This window comes from Leucoraja erinacea, chromosome 13, assembly GCF_028641065.1.
Source record: "Leucoraja erinacea ecotype New England chromosome 13, Leri_hhj_1, whole genome shotgun sequence".
NCBI classification, from domain to species: Eukaryota; Metazoa; Chordata; class Chondrichthyes; order Rajiformes; family Rajidae; genus Leucoraja; species Leucoraja erinaceus.
In genome coordinates this window covers 7,215,806-7,231,746 of record NC_073389.1, presented here as the reverse complement: position 1 = coordinate 7,231,746, position 15,941 = coordinate 7,215,806, and the positions used below count along the sequence as shown (strand labels likewise).

The 15,941-nt window shown below is 43.1% G+C and overlaps 1 protein-coding gene across 4 annotated transcripts in view; it reads left to right on the top strand.

The window, feature by feature from the left end:
• Window positions 1-15,941, top strand: part of glra2 (glycine receptor, alpha 2) — a 219,206-nt gene that overhangs the window by 124,339 nt on the left and 78,926 nt on the right. For all 4 annotated transcript variants that reach the window (XM_055644380.1, XM_055644379.1, XM_055644383.1 and 1 more), the window contains exon 5: window positions 15,711-15,793. In XM_055644380.1, the coding sequence (XP_055500355.1) occupies window positions 15,711-15,793 (83 nt within the window). The remainder of the gene's footprint in view (window positions 1-15,710; window positions 15,794-15,941) is intronic.

The following is a 15,941-nucleotide window of genomic DNA, read 5'->3' as shown; positions in this document are numbered from 1 at the left end:
GACCTGTAGCAGAATAGAGAGATAATATTCTGTAGGAAGGAACTGCAGATACTGATTTAATCCAAAGATAGACACAAAATGCTGGAGTAACTCAGTGGGATAGGTAGCATCTCTGGGTAGAAGGACTAGGTGACATTTTGGGTCAAGACCCTTCTTCAACTCTATCTAGAGATATTATGTACATCTTTCTATCTAGAGATAATATTCATTTGTATGTAATTATCACCTTGACCATGTTTTAAATCACGATGGAAAGTGAAGTTAAAAGCAGTGTGTCTTCACATCACTCTCTCCGATGCGCTCTTTTGTTTCAATGTTATGAGGGAGTTCTCAGAGGCTGTAGGAAATTTCCGAAACGCAAGAGCACTAATGGACATTCTCCCTCGCTGTGAATACCTTCACACCTGTGGATATCGAATACAATTTATCACAGCAACCACTTATAATTAATTAAAATTAGTGATGTGCCACTGACAATGCCTGGTGCTCTTGCTTGACTAATAAACCAACGGATGGCAAAGTAGTTAATGGTGATTAGATCTGAAAGAATGGGCATAAAAACAGGGGCACAATCCTGCATGAGAAATGTTTCTCATCAGGGCAACAATATTTGCTGCTTCATCGAGTGTTCAAAAGCATAATCTAATGACAAAGTTTGAATTATCAATGGTAGACATAGAAATATACCTATGAGTGATTAATACATTATTGGCATGCTTTTTGTAAATTAATTGAAGGCATAATTAACCTTCAATACTGGATTAATATTACTGGATCATTTCATTATCGCTAGTTCCAAAATCACATTCTTGCCAGATTAGTATATCTCGTTAAGTTTATTAATTATTTCCCAAATTATTACAAAACTATATTTATTCTTGATGGCACCATATGTCACGATGACTTTATATGCTTGCTTCATGTACCGTAATCATGTATTGTCTTCCTGCTGACTGGTCAGCACACAACAAAAGCTTTTCACTGTACCTTGGTACACGTGACAATAAACTAAACTGATCTTACTTTTCTATGAAACGCCTCTCACTATCAAGTTTCTGAATGTCACTATGCTAAATAGGTCCCAGAATTGAGAAAGATTATCTTAATAAAAACAATTTGGTTGTCTGCAGTGTGCCACCATTCACGTTAAATTAATAATAGAGACATTAACAAGCCTGTGTATTTACAAAAAGTATTGCATGAGGCCCATTGTCCCCCATGGTCATTGCATCTGGGTCTCTGAATGTCAAGTGACTTTCAAAATTGAAGGCTGTTATCATTTATAATCAATTAATATCATAGGTAGTTGTCATTGACATTTGCTCTTACTTAGTTAATGTATAATAGAGGCATCTGCATGGCACTAAATATCTCACTTGTAGCAGGCATTCCTACATTTTGGATTGTTGCCAGATTACACATCCGTGCATATTCATTTCTTTATGGGCTTGGATTTTATTTCAAAGTCAGTGACCAAGATAAAAAACACAGCTACAAATCTCAAGCATAACATTTCCCAGTGTCATACCTGCCCACGATCGTAAAGCACGTTGATATCTAGATTACTGCGTTAAACTACAAATCAATGCTTATTATGAGACACTTTCCATTTTTAAAGGATTGCTTGCATCAAATTGTGAAGTGCTGAAGGGGAGAGTGTTCTGTTGATTAAGGTCTAACCAAGTCTCAAAGACATTCAACGTAGTTTTTGCATTCATTGATATTCAGTTCAGTTCAGTGCTACCTGCTCCTCATTTCACTGAGAACCATCAGAGCAAAAACCAAATCCTTGTTCTTGGAGTTGTGAAATATTCTACAGCCTTTGTGAATTCTTTTACATCATGTATTGTTAAACCTGAGTTATAATGCGGGTGTCAGGAGTTATGGGGAGAAGGCAGGAGAATGTGGTTGAGAGGGAAAGATAGATCAGCCATGATTGCTTGGCAGAATAGGCTTGATGGACCAAATGGCCGAACTCTTCTCCTATCACTTATGAACGTGAACTTATAAATATCTGCATGGTATGCATTTTCAGTAAGTTCACTTTAATTCAGCCACCCTTTCCATTTGTTTCAGTTATGGTACATTTTGTGTGTCCATGTTAACGTTTTCAATTCACATTAATAAAAAAATGTATGTTAACACTGGAGTGAGTAGTTCTCTGGGTTAAATTTAGGAAAGACCCTCAGGATCAAATTTAGCCTTAAATATTCCATCATTTAACATTATCCAACAATAAATATTAACATTTAACGTATTGGGATGCAAAAATGTTTGTTTTTCTTGGCAGTCTAATTTGGAACAAAGTCCTCTGTCTCGGAGCAGGGCAAGCCGCTTACAGTGCGGTTTTTTATTCGATATATGCATTGTCAAATGTCAATGAACAGAGAATGGTCGAAGGGAATTGACTTTTGAATGATGCCCAGCAAATATTGAGTCTAAATGCATTCAAAATAGTCTACGTTGTGCTGTTTTACATGTAGATATCTCTCAGATTGATTTTCATGTACAGCTTCCATGAAGAGTGTACAATGTGAAAGCACATTGCATGGAATGTGTTTTCACCGGAAGTGGCGGCGCTGCCTTGCAGCTGCGGCTCGCCTGCGGTCCGTTTGTCTTTTCTTATTTTGTTTTTTTTTTTGTCCCGTTGTTACAGTATATTTTGGTTTATTTACTTGTATACGTGTGGGGGGGGTAAGAGAAACATGTTTTTTGATCCTTCCTTCGGGGGGGATGCGACCTTTCTTGCTGTAATCCCCGTCTCCGTCTCCGTCTGCGCTGAGGCCTATCGCGGAGCTGGCGACCTCCAACTGGGGCCGACCTCAAGGCTCCGGAGGCAGAACCAGCCAGGACTTACCAATGCGAGGCTGGCCGACTTCGGGGCTGTGATGGCGTTGCGACCCGACTTCCAACCCGATTTCGGACACTCGGAGGCTCGTCCGCGGGCCCAGTGGACGACATCGTCAGGAGCTCGCAGGTCACAGGTTGGTGACCTGTTTTTCCGGAGCTCCCACAACTACAGCTTCGTCCACTGGACTGGAGGGCGGCAGCTTCGGCAGCTTCGGGCCATGGAGTTTGAACCGGCCCGTTCGCGGAGCTCGGATTCAGCCGCAGGACTTGCTTACCATCACCCGGCGGGGTCACAACATCTGAGGCCTGGATCGCCTCAGCGCAGAGGGAGAGCAAGGAGGGAAGAGACAACGACTTTGGGACTTTTTGGCTTCCATCACAGTGAGGAGGTGCCTGGTGGACTCACTGTGGTGGATGTTAAACTGTGTTGAGTGTGTGTTTTGTTATTTATTCCATGTTATGACTGCAGGCTAAACCATTTTGTTGCATTGAAAAGTGCAATGACAATAACATTGAATCTGAATCTGAATGTGGCAGATAGTCACACAATGCTGGAGTAACTCAGCGGGACAGGCAGTATCTCTGGAGAGAAAGAATGGGTGACGTTTCAGGTTGTGACCCTTCTTCAGACTCAGACTCAGGGGAAAGGGAGACACAGAGATAAGGAAGGATAAGGTGTGAAAATGAGACATCAAAGGGGATGGAGACCCAGGAACAAATCGAATAGATCATTGCTAACTAGGGGAAGGTGACAACAAAGCATACAGAGATAAAATTTAAACAGGGGGTCAGACAGACTGGTCAGAGAAATCGGAAGGGGGAGGGATGGAGGGAGAGGGAAAGCAAGGGTTACTTGAAGTTAGAGAAGTCAATAGAGGTTGTAAGCTACCCAAGGGAAATATGAGATGCTGTTCCTCCAATTTGTGCTGGGCCTCACTCTGACAATGGAGGAGGTCCAGGACAGAAAGGCCAGTGTGGGAATGGGATGGGGAATTAAAGTGTTTAGCAACCGGGAGATCACGTTAGTTTAGGAGGACTGAGCGGAGGTGTTCAACAAAACAATCTCCCAGTCTACGCTTGGTCTCGCCGATTTATAGCAGTCAACATCTGAAACAGTGGATTGAGTAATATCATAAGATCAAAAGTGATACGAGAAGAATTAGGCCATTCCGCTCTTCAAGTCTACTCCGCCATTCAATCATGGCTGATACATCTCTCCCTCCTAACCCCATTCTCCTGCCTTCTCCCCATAACCTCTGACACCCGTACTAATCAAGAATCTATCTATCTCTGCCTTAAATATATTCACTGACTTTGCCTCCACAGCCTTCTGTGGCAAATAATTCTACAAATTCACCACTTTAGTGGAGTAGATGAGGTTGGAGGAGGTGCAAGTGAACCTCTGCCTCACCTGAAAAGACTGTCTGGATCTTTGGACGGAGTCGAGGGAGGAGGTATAGGGACAGGTGTTGCATCTCCTGCAGTTGCTGGGGAAGGTACCTGCGGAAGAGGTGGTTTGAGTTGTAAGGGATGTGTTAACCAGGTAGTTGCGGAGGGAACAGTCTCTGCGGAAAGCGGAAAGGGGTGGCGACGGGAAGATGTGGCTAGTGGTGGGATCCGGTTGGAGGTGGCAGAAATGTTGGAGGATTATGTGGCAGTGCAGATCAATGCAGATCAGCCTCTTCCTTTGATCTGTGGCCAGAGACTTCATCCCATTGATTTCAATTCCAAATGGACATTAACAGCTACTAAAATTAACAGCTACTGAAAAAAACATTGCAAGAAAGTGACTTCAAGATAGAAATTGGACAATATATTTTGTGACCAACACTCATTCTAACTTTATATTTAAGAAATGGTTGTGGGTGAGATGCCACAAGCCCCTTGATACTCGTGACATTTTATTTGGCTATTAGTTGAAGTTGGATGGGAAGAAAGAAGAAAAATAAAGTTATTTTTATTAAAGGTCTTTCATAAATAATTTTTTTCATTTGAATTTTATAAGCCTCCAATAGCAACATAGCAGGACAGTATATCAAGGACTTCTGAAATAGTGTTTAGCACAGTAACATAGTGCACACCTTTGGCTTTGGAGCTCTTAAGAAAATTCAGGGAGAGTTGAGACTGGCTTTCACAGAGAAAGATTTATGAAGGCAAATAAATATTTTAGGGGCTGGCCACCTGAAGGCTGAACATAAGGTCTGAAGAAGGGTCTTGACCTGAAACGTCACCTATTCCTTTTCTCTAGAGATGCTGCCTGACCCGCTGAGGTGCTGCCTGACCCGCTGTCTATCTTTGGTTTAAACCAGCATCTGCATTTCCTTCCTACACATAAGGAAGACTATTCTGGTTGGCACGATGCAATGACTGGGTGTGTCACAGGAATCATTGTTGGGGCATTAGCTTTTTACAATCTACAATTTGCTTTAGATTAAGGTGTGGTGCCTGGAATGGCGGCCTCACCAGCAGTCTGTTTATTCTTTCCTTCTTTGTGTTTTAATTGTATGTGTAAAATGCAAGTTTTTAGTGTCCTTATCTTGTTTTATGTGGGGGGAGGGGTTGGGGGAAACTTTTTCTAATCTCTTACCTCGACGGAGATGCGATTTCTTTCCGTATTGTATCTCCATCTGCACTGCGGCCCAACATCGAGGAGTTGGCGGCCTTTGCTGGAGACCAACTTTGAGAGCTCCACCACGGGAGGTTGTGGGACTTTAACATCGTGGAGCCCGCAATCCCTTTGCCAGGGATCGACCTCGAAGCTCCTACCGTGGGTGCTTGCAGACTTTACATCACGGAGCCCGCAGTCTCTGGCCAGAGACCGACTTCGGAAACTCCAAGCCGCAGGAGTTTTGAACACCCCATCGTGGGAGTTTCTATCCCCCCAATGCGGGGGCTTCGACTGCACGATGCGGGAGCTTCAATTGCCCCAATGGATGGTTCTACTGCCCTAAGCGCTGGAGAATAAAGAGGAAGAAGATTGGGACTGCTTTGCCTTCCATCACAGGGAGGAATGTGGAATCTGCTGTGGTGGATGTTTATGTTAACTTTTATGTAGTTGGTGTTTTTTTTGCGCATGGCTGTATGGTAATTTGCATATCACAGTACCTTAATTGGTAAACGTGACAATAAAATACCTTTAAAATCTTTGAAACCTTACATTTTCTGATGAATCAAGTAGGAACCTCAATTGTGAAGAAGACACAAGGAGTCTGCAAAAACATTGGGATAATTCAAGCACAGATCTGGCAAATGGCGTATAATGGTTTAAATTTAGGTTTCTCATTGTCACGTATAATTGAGGAGCAGTGAAAACCTTGGCTTTGCTTGCTATGCAAACAGATCAGATATACCAGACAGAGATGCAATCAGTTCAAACTCAAGTACAATAGATAGATTCTTGATAAGTACGGGTAACGGGGGTTATGGGTAGAAGGCGGTCACGGTGGCGCAGCCTTACTGTGAATGCAGCACCGGAGACCCTGGTTCGATCCTGACTACGGGTGCTGTCTGTATGGAGTTTGTACGTTCTTCCCATAACCGCGTGGGTTTTCTCCGAGATCTTCAATTTCCTCCCACACTCTAAAGATGTACAAGTTAATTGACTTGGTAAATGTAAAAAAAAAGTGGGTGTAGGATAGTGTTAATATGCGGGGGCCGCTGGTCGGCGCGGAGCCGGTGGGCCGAAGGGCCTGTTTCCGTGCTGCTTCTAAACTAAACCAAAAAAAAGGCAGGAGAATGGAGTTAGTAGGGAGGGATAGATCAGCCATAAATGGCGGAATAGACTTGATGGGCTGAATAGCCTCATTCTGCTCCTATCACATGAACTGGTGAACATGAAGATAGAGAGAAGGGGAAAATATAGTGCAAAATATAGTTATCAGCATTGTAAAGCATCAGTTCCATGTGGCACTATGTAAAATCATCCAGTTTGTTCAGGAAAAGTAAAAAAATAAAATATTTTATCGAATGGCAGGAGATCACAGACCTCTGAGTTGCAGAGGCAATTGGCCAGCCAAACGCATGATTTGCAAGAGGCCAGCGTTCAGGTACAGGAAGTAATTAGGAAAGATAACAGAATACTAGCAATTACTGCAAGGAAAATTGAATGCAACTTCAAGAAGTGAGACCACATCTGAAGAGCTGTGTACAATATGGGTCTAATAATGTAAATAAATATGTTAATTAAGTAGTTCAGAGTTTTAACGGGCTAATTAAGTTTATAAAACTTTGGTCAGGCTGCATTTTCAGTATTTTCAGTATTGTACGCTGTTCCGTTTGCCCAATGTTTGCCTGGATTTGTGAGTATTGGCTTTTTGGAGAGGTTGGGCTTTCATGGATTGTCTTCTCGGGTGTGGTGGAGACAAAGGGGGAGGAGACCTGATAGAAGTTTATGTAATTATGAGAGATATACGTAAGAGAGACAGTCGGAATCATCTTCCCGTGGTGGAAATGCTTTTGACATTTGCCTTACAGTACCAGAGACCCAGGTTCAATCCTGACTACGGGTGCTGTCTGTGAGAGGGGAAAGGTGAAGTGAGATATGCAAGGCAATGTTTTTTTATGCAGAGAAAAGTAGATTGCATTGCCAATTATGGTGGTGGAAGCAGATATGATAGTGGTGATAAGTGGGTTTTAGAAAGGCACATAAATATGCAGGTAATGGGGAAATATGGGTCATTGGTAAGCAGAAGAGATTTGTTTAATGTAACATCATGTTTGGCACAGACTTCCTGTGCCAAAGTACCAGTTCACATGTGGTGCTATTCGGTTTTCCTGAAATCTGCAACAACCAGGTTCAGGAATAGCTCTTCCCCACAGCCATCGGACTATTAAGTGCTTCGAGAGGCTGGTCCTGGCACACCTCAAAAGCTGCCTACCCCCCACACTGGATCCCTATCAGTTTGCCTACCGCAAGAACAGGAGTACGGAGGATGCCATCTCAACGGCACTTCACTCCGCCCTCTCCCACCTTGACAACAGAGACACTTATGTAAGAATGCTGTTCATCGATTACAGCTCAGCATTCAACACCATTATTCCACCAAAACTGATCACCAAACTCGGTAACCTGGGCATCGACCCCTCCCTCTGCAACTGGATACTGGACTTTCTAACCAACAGACCCCAGTCTGTGAGGTTAGACAAGCACACGTCTTCAACCCTCACCCTGAAACACACGGCGTTCCTCAGGGCTGTGTGCTGAGCCCCCCCTCTTCACTCCCTCTTCACCTATGACTGCACACACCTGTACATGGTACTAACACCATCATCAAGTATGCAGATGATACAACGGTGATTGGCCTCATCAGCAACAACGATGAGCTGGCCTACAGGGAGGAGGTCCAGCACTTAGCAGCATGGTGCGCTGACAACAACCTGGCCCTTAACTCCAAGAAGACCAAGGAGCTCATTGTAGACTTCAGGAAGTCCAGAGGTGGCACGCACACCCCCATCCACATTAACGGGACGGAGGTGGAACGTGTTTCTAGCTTCAGGTTCCTGGGAGTCAACATCTCTGATGACCTCTCTTGGACCCACAATACCTCTACTCTGATCAAGAAGGCTCATCAGCGTCTCTTCTTCCTGAGGAGACTGAAGAAGGTCCATCTGTCTCCTCAGATACTGGTGAACTTCTACCGCTGCACCATCGAGAGCATCCTTACCAACTGCATCACAGTATGGTATGGCAACTGCTCTGTCTCCGACCGGAAGGCACTGCAGAGGGTGGTGAAAATTGCCCAACGCATCACCGGTTCCACGCTCCCCTCCGTTGAGTCTGTCCAAAGCAAGCGCTGTCTGCGGAGGGCGCTCAGCATCGCCAAGGACTGCTCTCACCCCAGTTTTGATGTTTACCCTCCTACCATGGAGGCGCTACAGGCTCCGTTGCCGAACCAGCAGGTCGAGGAACAGCTTCTTACGGCGGTGTCTCTGTTGTCACTCGGGAGAGGGGAAATATGGGTCACTGCCAAGCAGAAGAGATTTGTTTTAATGTAACCCCATGTTTGGCACAGACGGTCTTGTATTTATTTTTTTATTCAAATCGTTTGCTATGTCGCTCTTCAAGGGAGATGCTAAATGCATTTCATTGTCTCTGTACTGTACACTGACAATGACAATTAAAATTGAATCTGAATCTGAATTAAACTCAATTCAAACAAAATCTGAACTTTAATTAGCCTACTGCACCTTATATGCTTATTTATGTGTGTGTGTATATATATTCAATGGTATATGGACACACTGATCTGTCTGTATTATTTATGCCTGCAATATTCTGTTGTGCTGCAGCAAGCAAGAATTTCATTGTCCTATCTGGGACACATGACAATAAATTCTTGAATCTTGAATCTTGATCTAAGCTGCAGGTTCTAATATCTCTGAAGGGCTGTTTTTTTATGAGGAAAGATTGAATTTGATTAACTTACATCTGCTGAAATTTACAACAGTGAGAAGCAACTTGTTTGAAACTTACAGTCTTACAATTTATTGTCACGTGGCCCGATGTACAGTGAAAAGCTTTTGTTGCGTGCTATCCAGTCAGCGAAAAGAGAATAAATGATAACAATCGAGCCATTTACAGTGTACAGATACATGATAAGGGAGTAACGTTTAGTGCAAGGTAAGGCCAGCAAAGTCCGATCAAGGATAGTCCTAGGGTCACTAATGCGGTTGATGGTAGTTCAGGACTGCTTTCTGGTTGTGGTAGAAACATGTAATATACTGAATGCGGAGAGGATGTTTTCTCTTGTGAATGAATCTAAAACAAAGAGTTACTATACAAATATGAGTTCATCCGTCTAAGGTAAATGTGAGGTGTGTTTTTTCGTTTCAGTGTTCTGAATTTGTGCAATTCTCTTCCTCAAAGGGTGGAAGCAGCATCCTTGGAGATTTCTGAAGCAGAATTGGATACCTGCTTGATAAGCAACGGAGTGAGAGGTTACTGAGGTTGACATAAATGTGGACTTGAGGTTACAGATGGATCAGCCATGGTGCCACGTGGCTTGAGAACATGAGTGCTTCGAACTTGTATGTTGTGTAATGGGAGTTGAGGCAAGTGGAAGATTGCCCAAGGTGGAGGTATATAGATTGCTCAAGGAGTGAATGTGAAGGAGGTAACAGGTATAGTCAGAGTGAAACCATAGATGAGAACTGATGTAAAAGATTAGCACTGGAGACTTGGATCATGAGATGGCATCAGTTAAGATACGGTCAATTGAACTTTGTATAAATTAATGGTACTTCATGTTCAATGAATATTAATGCAAAATGCTTACAACAGGGAACAACATAGTTATAGATTCATGCAGTGCGGAAACAGACCCTTCGGCCCAACTTGCCCACATTGACTAACATGCCCCAATCTACACTAGTCCCACCTGCCAGTATTTGGGCCATATCCCCCCTTAAGGCTAACCTGTCTAAATTCCTCTTAAACGTTGCGATAGTTCCTGCCTCAACCACCTCTCCCGACAGCGTGTTCCATACACCCACCACCCTTTGTGCAAACACGTTACCCCTCAGGTTCCTAATAAATCTTTGCCCCGTCAACATGAGGGAGGCAGTCGCAGTGAAACAGAAAATCACCAGGCTTTTTTCAGACATTTTAGGCCACGGTAAAACATAACAGAATCTGCTAATAAAGTACAAGAAAAACAGCCAATGTGTTCATTGAATAATTACCACCTTTGAATGTGTTTTGGTTTGTTTCCAGTTTGCTATGCTTTCTCGTAAGTCCCACCAAGTGTGAATAAAAAACATTAAACTATTTTTTTAAATATTTTTTTCCGGAATATTTACCGCCCAATAGCACTGAGAATGGGACAAGTAAATACCAATTAAAATCAAAAACATGCCAGATCTCAGCAGTTGGTCCATCAGTGATTGTTGAAGCTTTGCTCTGATAAACTGGGGGAAAACGAGGCTTTTTCTCTTGAATTCGTTCAGTGTAAACGCATTCATCTGATTTATGCAGCAATGAAGTGGAACACAGTGGATTAGAGCTTTCTCACAAATGCCAACTGACATGGCCTCAAGAGAATATATGCGGGCTAATTTTAAATTAGTTGATGGTGTCCCTAAAATTAGCATGATGCATTTGTTTCTGCTCTTTTCATATCAATGCGAAGGGCCTTTATGTCATTGACCAAGTAACTCCATGAAAGCTCATTGATTTGGATACCCTTGCACTCCAATGAGTTGCTTGGTAACTGGTATAAAGTTGTCGCTGAAGAAGGTTCCCAACCTTCACCTATCCATCTTCTCCAGAGAACATTCCCGACCCATTGCGTTACTCCAGCGCTTTGCGTCTTTATTTTAGTTTACTCTGGTGTTTGTTGGGAGCTTAATGTAAATTTGACCCGGTACTTGAAAAGAACATCTGCCAAGTGTTTTTTTGTCAGCTTACCAGGCAGAGGAAAGGTGAATCATCTTCCACTAAAGGCAGCATAGAAACATACAAACATAGAAAATAAGTGCAGGAGTGGGCCTTTCGGCCCTTCGAGTCACCACCACCATTCAATATGATCATGGCTGATCATCCAAAATCAGTACCCCGTTCCTGCTTTCTCCCCATATCCCTTGATTCCGTTAGCCCTCGGAGCTGTATCTAACTCTCTCTTGAAAACACCCAGTTCTATGGCAGAGAAGTCCACAGATTCACAACTCTCTGGGTGAAAATATTTTTCATATCAGTCCTATATGGCCTACCCCTTATTCTTAAACTGTGAACCCTAGTTCTGGACTTCCCCAACATGTGGAACATTTTTCCTGTACCTAGCCTGTCCGGTCCCTTAAGAATTGTACGTGTTTTTCTATAAGATCCACTCTCATCCTCCTAAATTTCAGTGAATACAAGCCCTGTTGATCCATTCTTTCATCATATGTCAGTCCCGCCATCCCAGGAATTAACCTGGTGAACCTACGCTGCACTCCCTTAATAGGATGAATTTCCTTCCTCAAATTAGGAGACCAAAACAGCACACAATACTCCAGGTGTGGTCTCACCAGGGCCCTGTACTAGGGCAGCATGACCTTCTTGCTCCTACACTCAAATTCCCTTGCTATGAAGGACAACATGCCATTTGCTTTCTTCACTGCCTGATGTACCAGCATGCTTACTTTCAGTGACTGATGTACAAGCACATCCAGGTCTCGTTGCACCTCCCCTTTTCCTAATCTGACCCTGGTGGTATTCTAAAAAAAATCCCAGAATTTTCTTTTGGTGCCATGCCTTTGGGAAACTCGGATAAAATATATTTTCTTCAAGTTCACAAGAGGATCCTTCCAACTTAAGCTCACCAGTCTTCCTATCATCGTGCTCATAATCTATCGACCACACCTCCCACCCCATCACCCCAGTTCCTTTGGGGCTTACAGATCTCTCCAAATGGTTGTGATGTGAATCAGAATGGTAGAATGGCAAAGTCTTGTATTACTTGGCACTCCTATTGTTAAGATCAGGCTGTCAACCTTGAATCATGGTAAGCCTTTCTTCATTGGCAACTAAAAGGGACCATGTTACTTTGTTTAGTTTAGAGATACAGCGTGGAAGCAGGCCTGTTTGGCTCACTGAGTCCGTGCCGACCAACAATCACCCCTATACTCGATCTATCCAACACACTAGGGACAATTTACAGAAGAGAACTAACCTACGAACCCACAGGTGTGAAGAAATCCGAGCACCCAGAGTAAACGCATGCGGTCGCAGGGAGAAATGACAAACTTTGTACAGAGAACACCTGTGGTCACGATCAAAACTGGGTCTCTGGCACTTTAAGGCAGCAACTCTTCCTCTGCGCCACTGTGCACCCAGGATATGTTTACCAATACACCAATTCCTTTCCTCACAATTCCTTCCTTCAGGGAAAAAGGGTAACCAGAGAATGGATGGGGCCCGTCAGGAATAAAAGTGGTCAACTTTGTGTGGAGATATTTCCACATAGCGTGTGGATTATTTCTCCTCTGTTTTTACCCATGGAGAAAGACATGAGGACTGGGGAACTTGGGGCAGTCAATGGAAATGTCTTGAGGGCAGTCAGTATTATAGTCGAGGAGGTGCTGAATCAGATATATCCAAGAACACTGTACAAAGCTGGAGAAAATTGCAGGTGCCCTGGGTGAGATCTATGAGTTATGTAAATAAAGGTGAGGTGCTGGAAGTACCTCCCAGAGTACTTAAGGAAGTAGCTCCAGAAATAGTGGATGCATTAGTGATAATTTTTCAAAACTCTTTAGATTCTGGAGTAGTTCCTGAGGATTGGAGGGTAGCTAACGTAACCCCACTTTTTAAGAAGGGAGGGAGAGAGAAAACAGGGAATTACAGACCAGTTAGTCTAACATCAGTAGTGGGGAAACTGCTAGAATCAGTTATTAAAGATGGGATAGCATCACATTTGGAAAGTGGTGAAATCATTGGACAAAGTCAGCATGGATTTACGAAAGGTAAATCATGTCTGACGAATCTTATAGAATTATTCGAGGATGTAACTAGTAGAGTGGATAGGGGAGAACCAGTGGATGTGTTGTATCTGGACTTCCAGAAGGCTTTCGACAAGGTCCCACATTGGAGATTAGTATACAAACTTAAAGCACACGGTATTGGGGGTTCAGCATTGATGTGGATAGAGAACTGGCTGGCAAACAGGAAGCAAAGAGTAGGAGTAAACAGGTCCTTTTCACAATGGCAGGCAGTGACTAGTGGGGTACTGCAAGGCTCAGTGCTGGGACCCCAGCTATTTACAATATATATTAATGATCTGGATGAGGGAATTGAAGGCAACATCTCCAAGTTTGCGGATGACACCAAGCTGGGGGGCAGTGTTAGCTGTGAGGAGGATGCTAGGAGACTGCAAGGTGACTTGGATAGGTTGGGAAGTGGGCAAATGTTTGGCAGATGCAGTATAATGTGGATAAATGTGAGTTTATCCACTTTGGTGGCAAAAAACAGGAAAGCAGACTATTATCTAAATGGTGGCTGATTAGGAAAAGGGGAGATGCAGCGAGACGTGGGTGTCATGGTACACCAGTCATTGAAAGTAGGCATGCAGGTGCATCAGATAGTGAAGAAAGTGAATGGTATGTTAGCTTTCATAGCAAAAGGATTTGAATATAGGAGCAGGGAGGTTCTACTGCAGTTGTACAGGGTCTTGGTGAGACCAACCCTGGAGTATTGCGTACAGTTTTGGTCTCCAAATCTGAGGAAGGACATTATTGCCATAGATGGAGTGCAGAGAAGGTTCACCAGACTGATTCCTGGGATGTCAGGACTTTCATATGAAGAAAGACTGGATAGACTCGGTTTGTACTCGCTAGAATTTAGGAGATTGAGGGGGGATCTTATAGAAACTTACAAAATTCTTAAGGGGTTGGACAGGCTAGATGCAGGAAGATTGTTCCCGATGTTGGGGAAGTCCAGGACAAGGGGTCACAGCTTAAGGATAAGGGGGAAATCCTTTAAGACCGAGATGAGAAAAACATTTTTCACACAGAGAGTGGTGAATCTCTGGAACTCTCTGCCACAGAATGTAGTTGAGGCCAGTTCATTGGCTATATTTAAGAGGGAGTTAGATGTGGCCCTTGTGGCTAAAGGGATCAGGGGGTATGGAGAGAAGGCAGGTACGGGATACTGATTTGGATGATCAGCCATGATAATATTGAATGGCAGTGCAGGCTCGAAGTGCCGAATGGCCTACTCCTGCACCTATTTTCTATGTATCTATTCTATGGAAGACATGAGGGTGGCAAATTTTGTACCTCTATTTAAGAAGGGCTGCAGTGAAAAGCCTGCAAACAAGAGGCCAATAAGTCTAATATCTATGGTCGGAAAGTTCTGAGAGAGTATTTTATGGGATAAGATAAAGATAGACATGCATTTAGATGGACAAGGGCTGATTAGGGATAGTCAGCATGGTTTTGTACGTGGGTGGTCGTGTTTCACGATTCTGATTGGGATTTGTGAAGATGTGACCAAAAAGGTTGATGAGGGCAGAGCTGTAGATGCCTATATGGATTTCGACAAGGCATTTGACAAGATTCTGCATGGTAGGCTGCTCTGGAAGGTTAGATCGCATGGGATCCAAGGAGAGCTAGCCAACTGGATAAAAAGTTGGCTTCATGGAAGGAAGAAGAGGGTGAGAGTAGTAGGGTGATGTTAGGCAACTGAATCATCCCACCACAACTAGAGAGCAGTGCTGAACTACTATCTACCTCATTGGTGACCCTTGGACTTTCCTGATTGGACTTTGCTGGCTTTACCTTGCACTAAATGTTACTCCCTCATCATATATCTATACACTGTGAATGGATTGATTGTAATCATGTATTGCCCTTATGCTGACTGGATAGCACGTAACAAAAACGTTTCACTGTACCTCAGTACACGTGACAATAAACTAAACTGAATTGAAATACACATTTTCTTCATCCATCCTCTACACACCACCTTCCCCTTCCTCATCATGATGGGGATTTGGATCTAAGCCGTGAAGGTGAAATAGTAATATTAGTTATTTTGCCACAAAACTAGATGTAGAATTAAAATGCTGATCTTTTCATTGGTGTATGGTGTTGATGAAATTTGTCTTAGACACAAATAATAAATGCTTGCATACAATGAGACTCTTGCCAGCACAGAAGGCAGCTGCAATCAGCAGCATTACAGGCCTATCGCAGACATGTAGTCAGTTTTCTTCAGGTTCCACTCTGGTGGAAATCGTTTTAGAGTGAACCATTTAGTTCTGACTTGAATATTTAATTTCTTGTCCTTCCATTGAAAAACAATTGACGCATCCAGGTCTAAACAGCGACATTGTTTATTCTCTCAGTAAAAAGCATTCACTAACAATTTGCCTATTTTTCCCAAGGCTGACATTAACATTATCTTGCCCAATGGACCTGAAAAACTTTCCAATGGATGTGCAAACATGCGCGATGCAGTTGGAGAGCTGTAAGTAACTAGATTACATTTACACGAATTATTGTGGTCTGTGTTATCCCTTGTCTAATGACATCACATGAATAATACATCTCTCCATTGGCATTGCTGACTTTATTTTATCTATTCCATTCCAGCTTTTAACTACTATTTTACATCA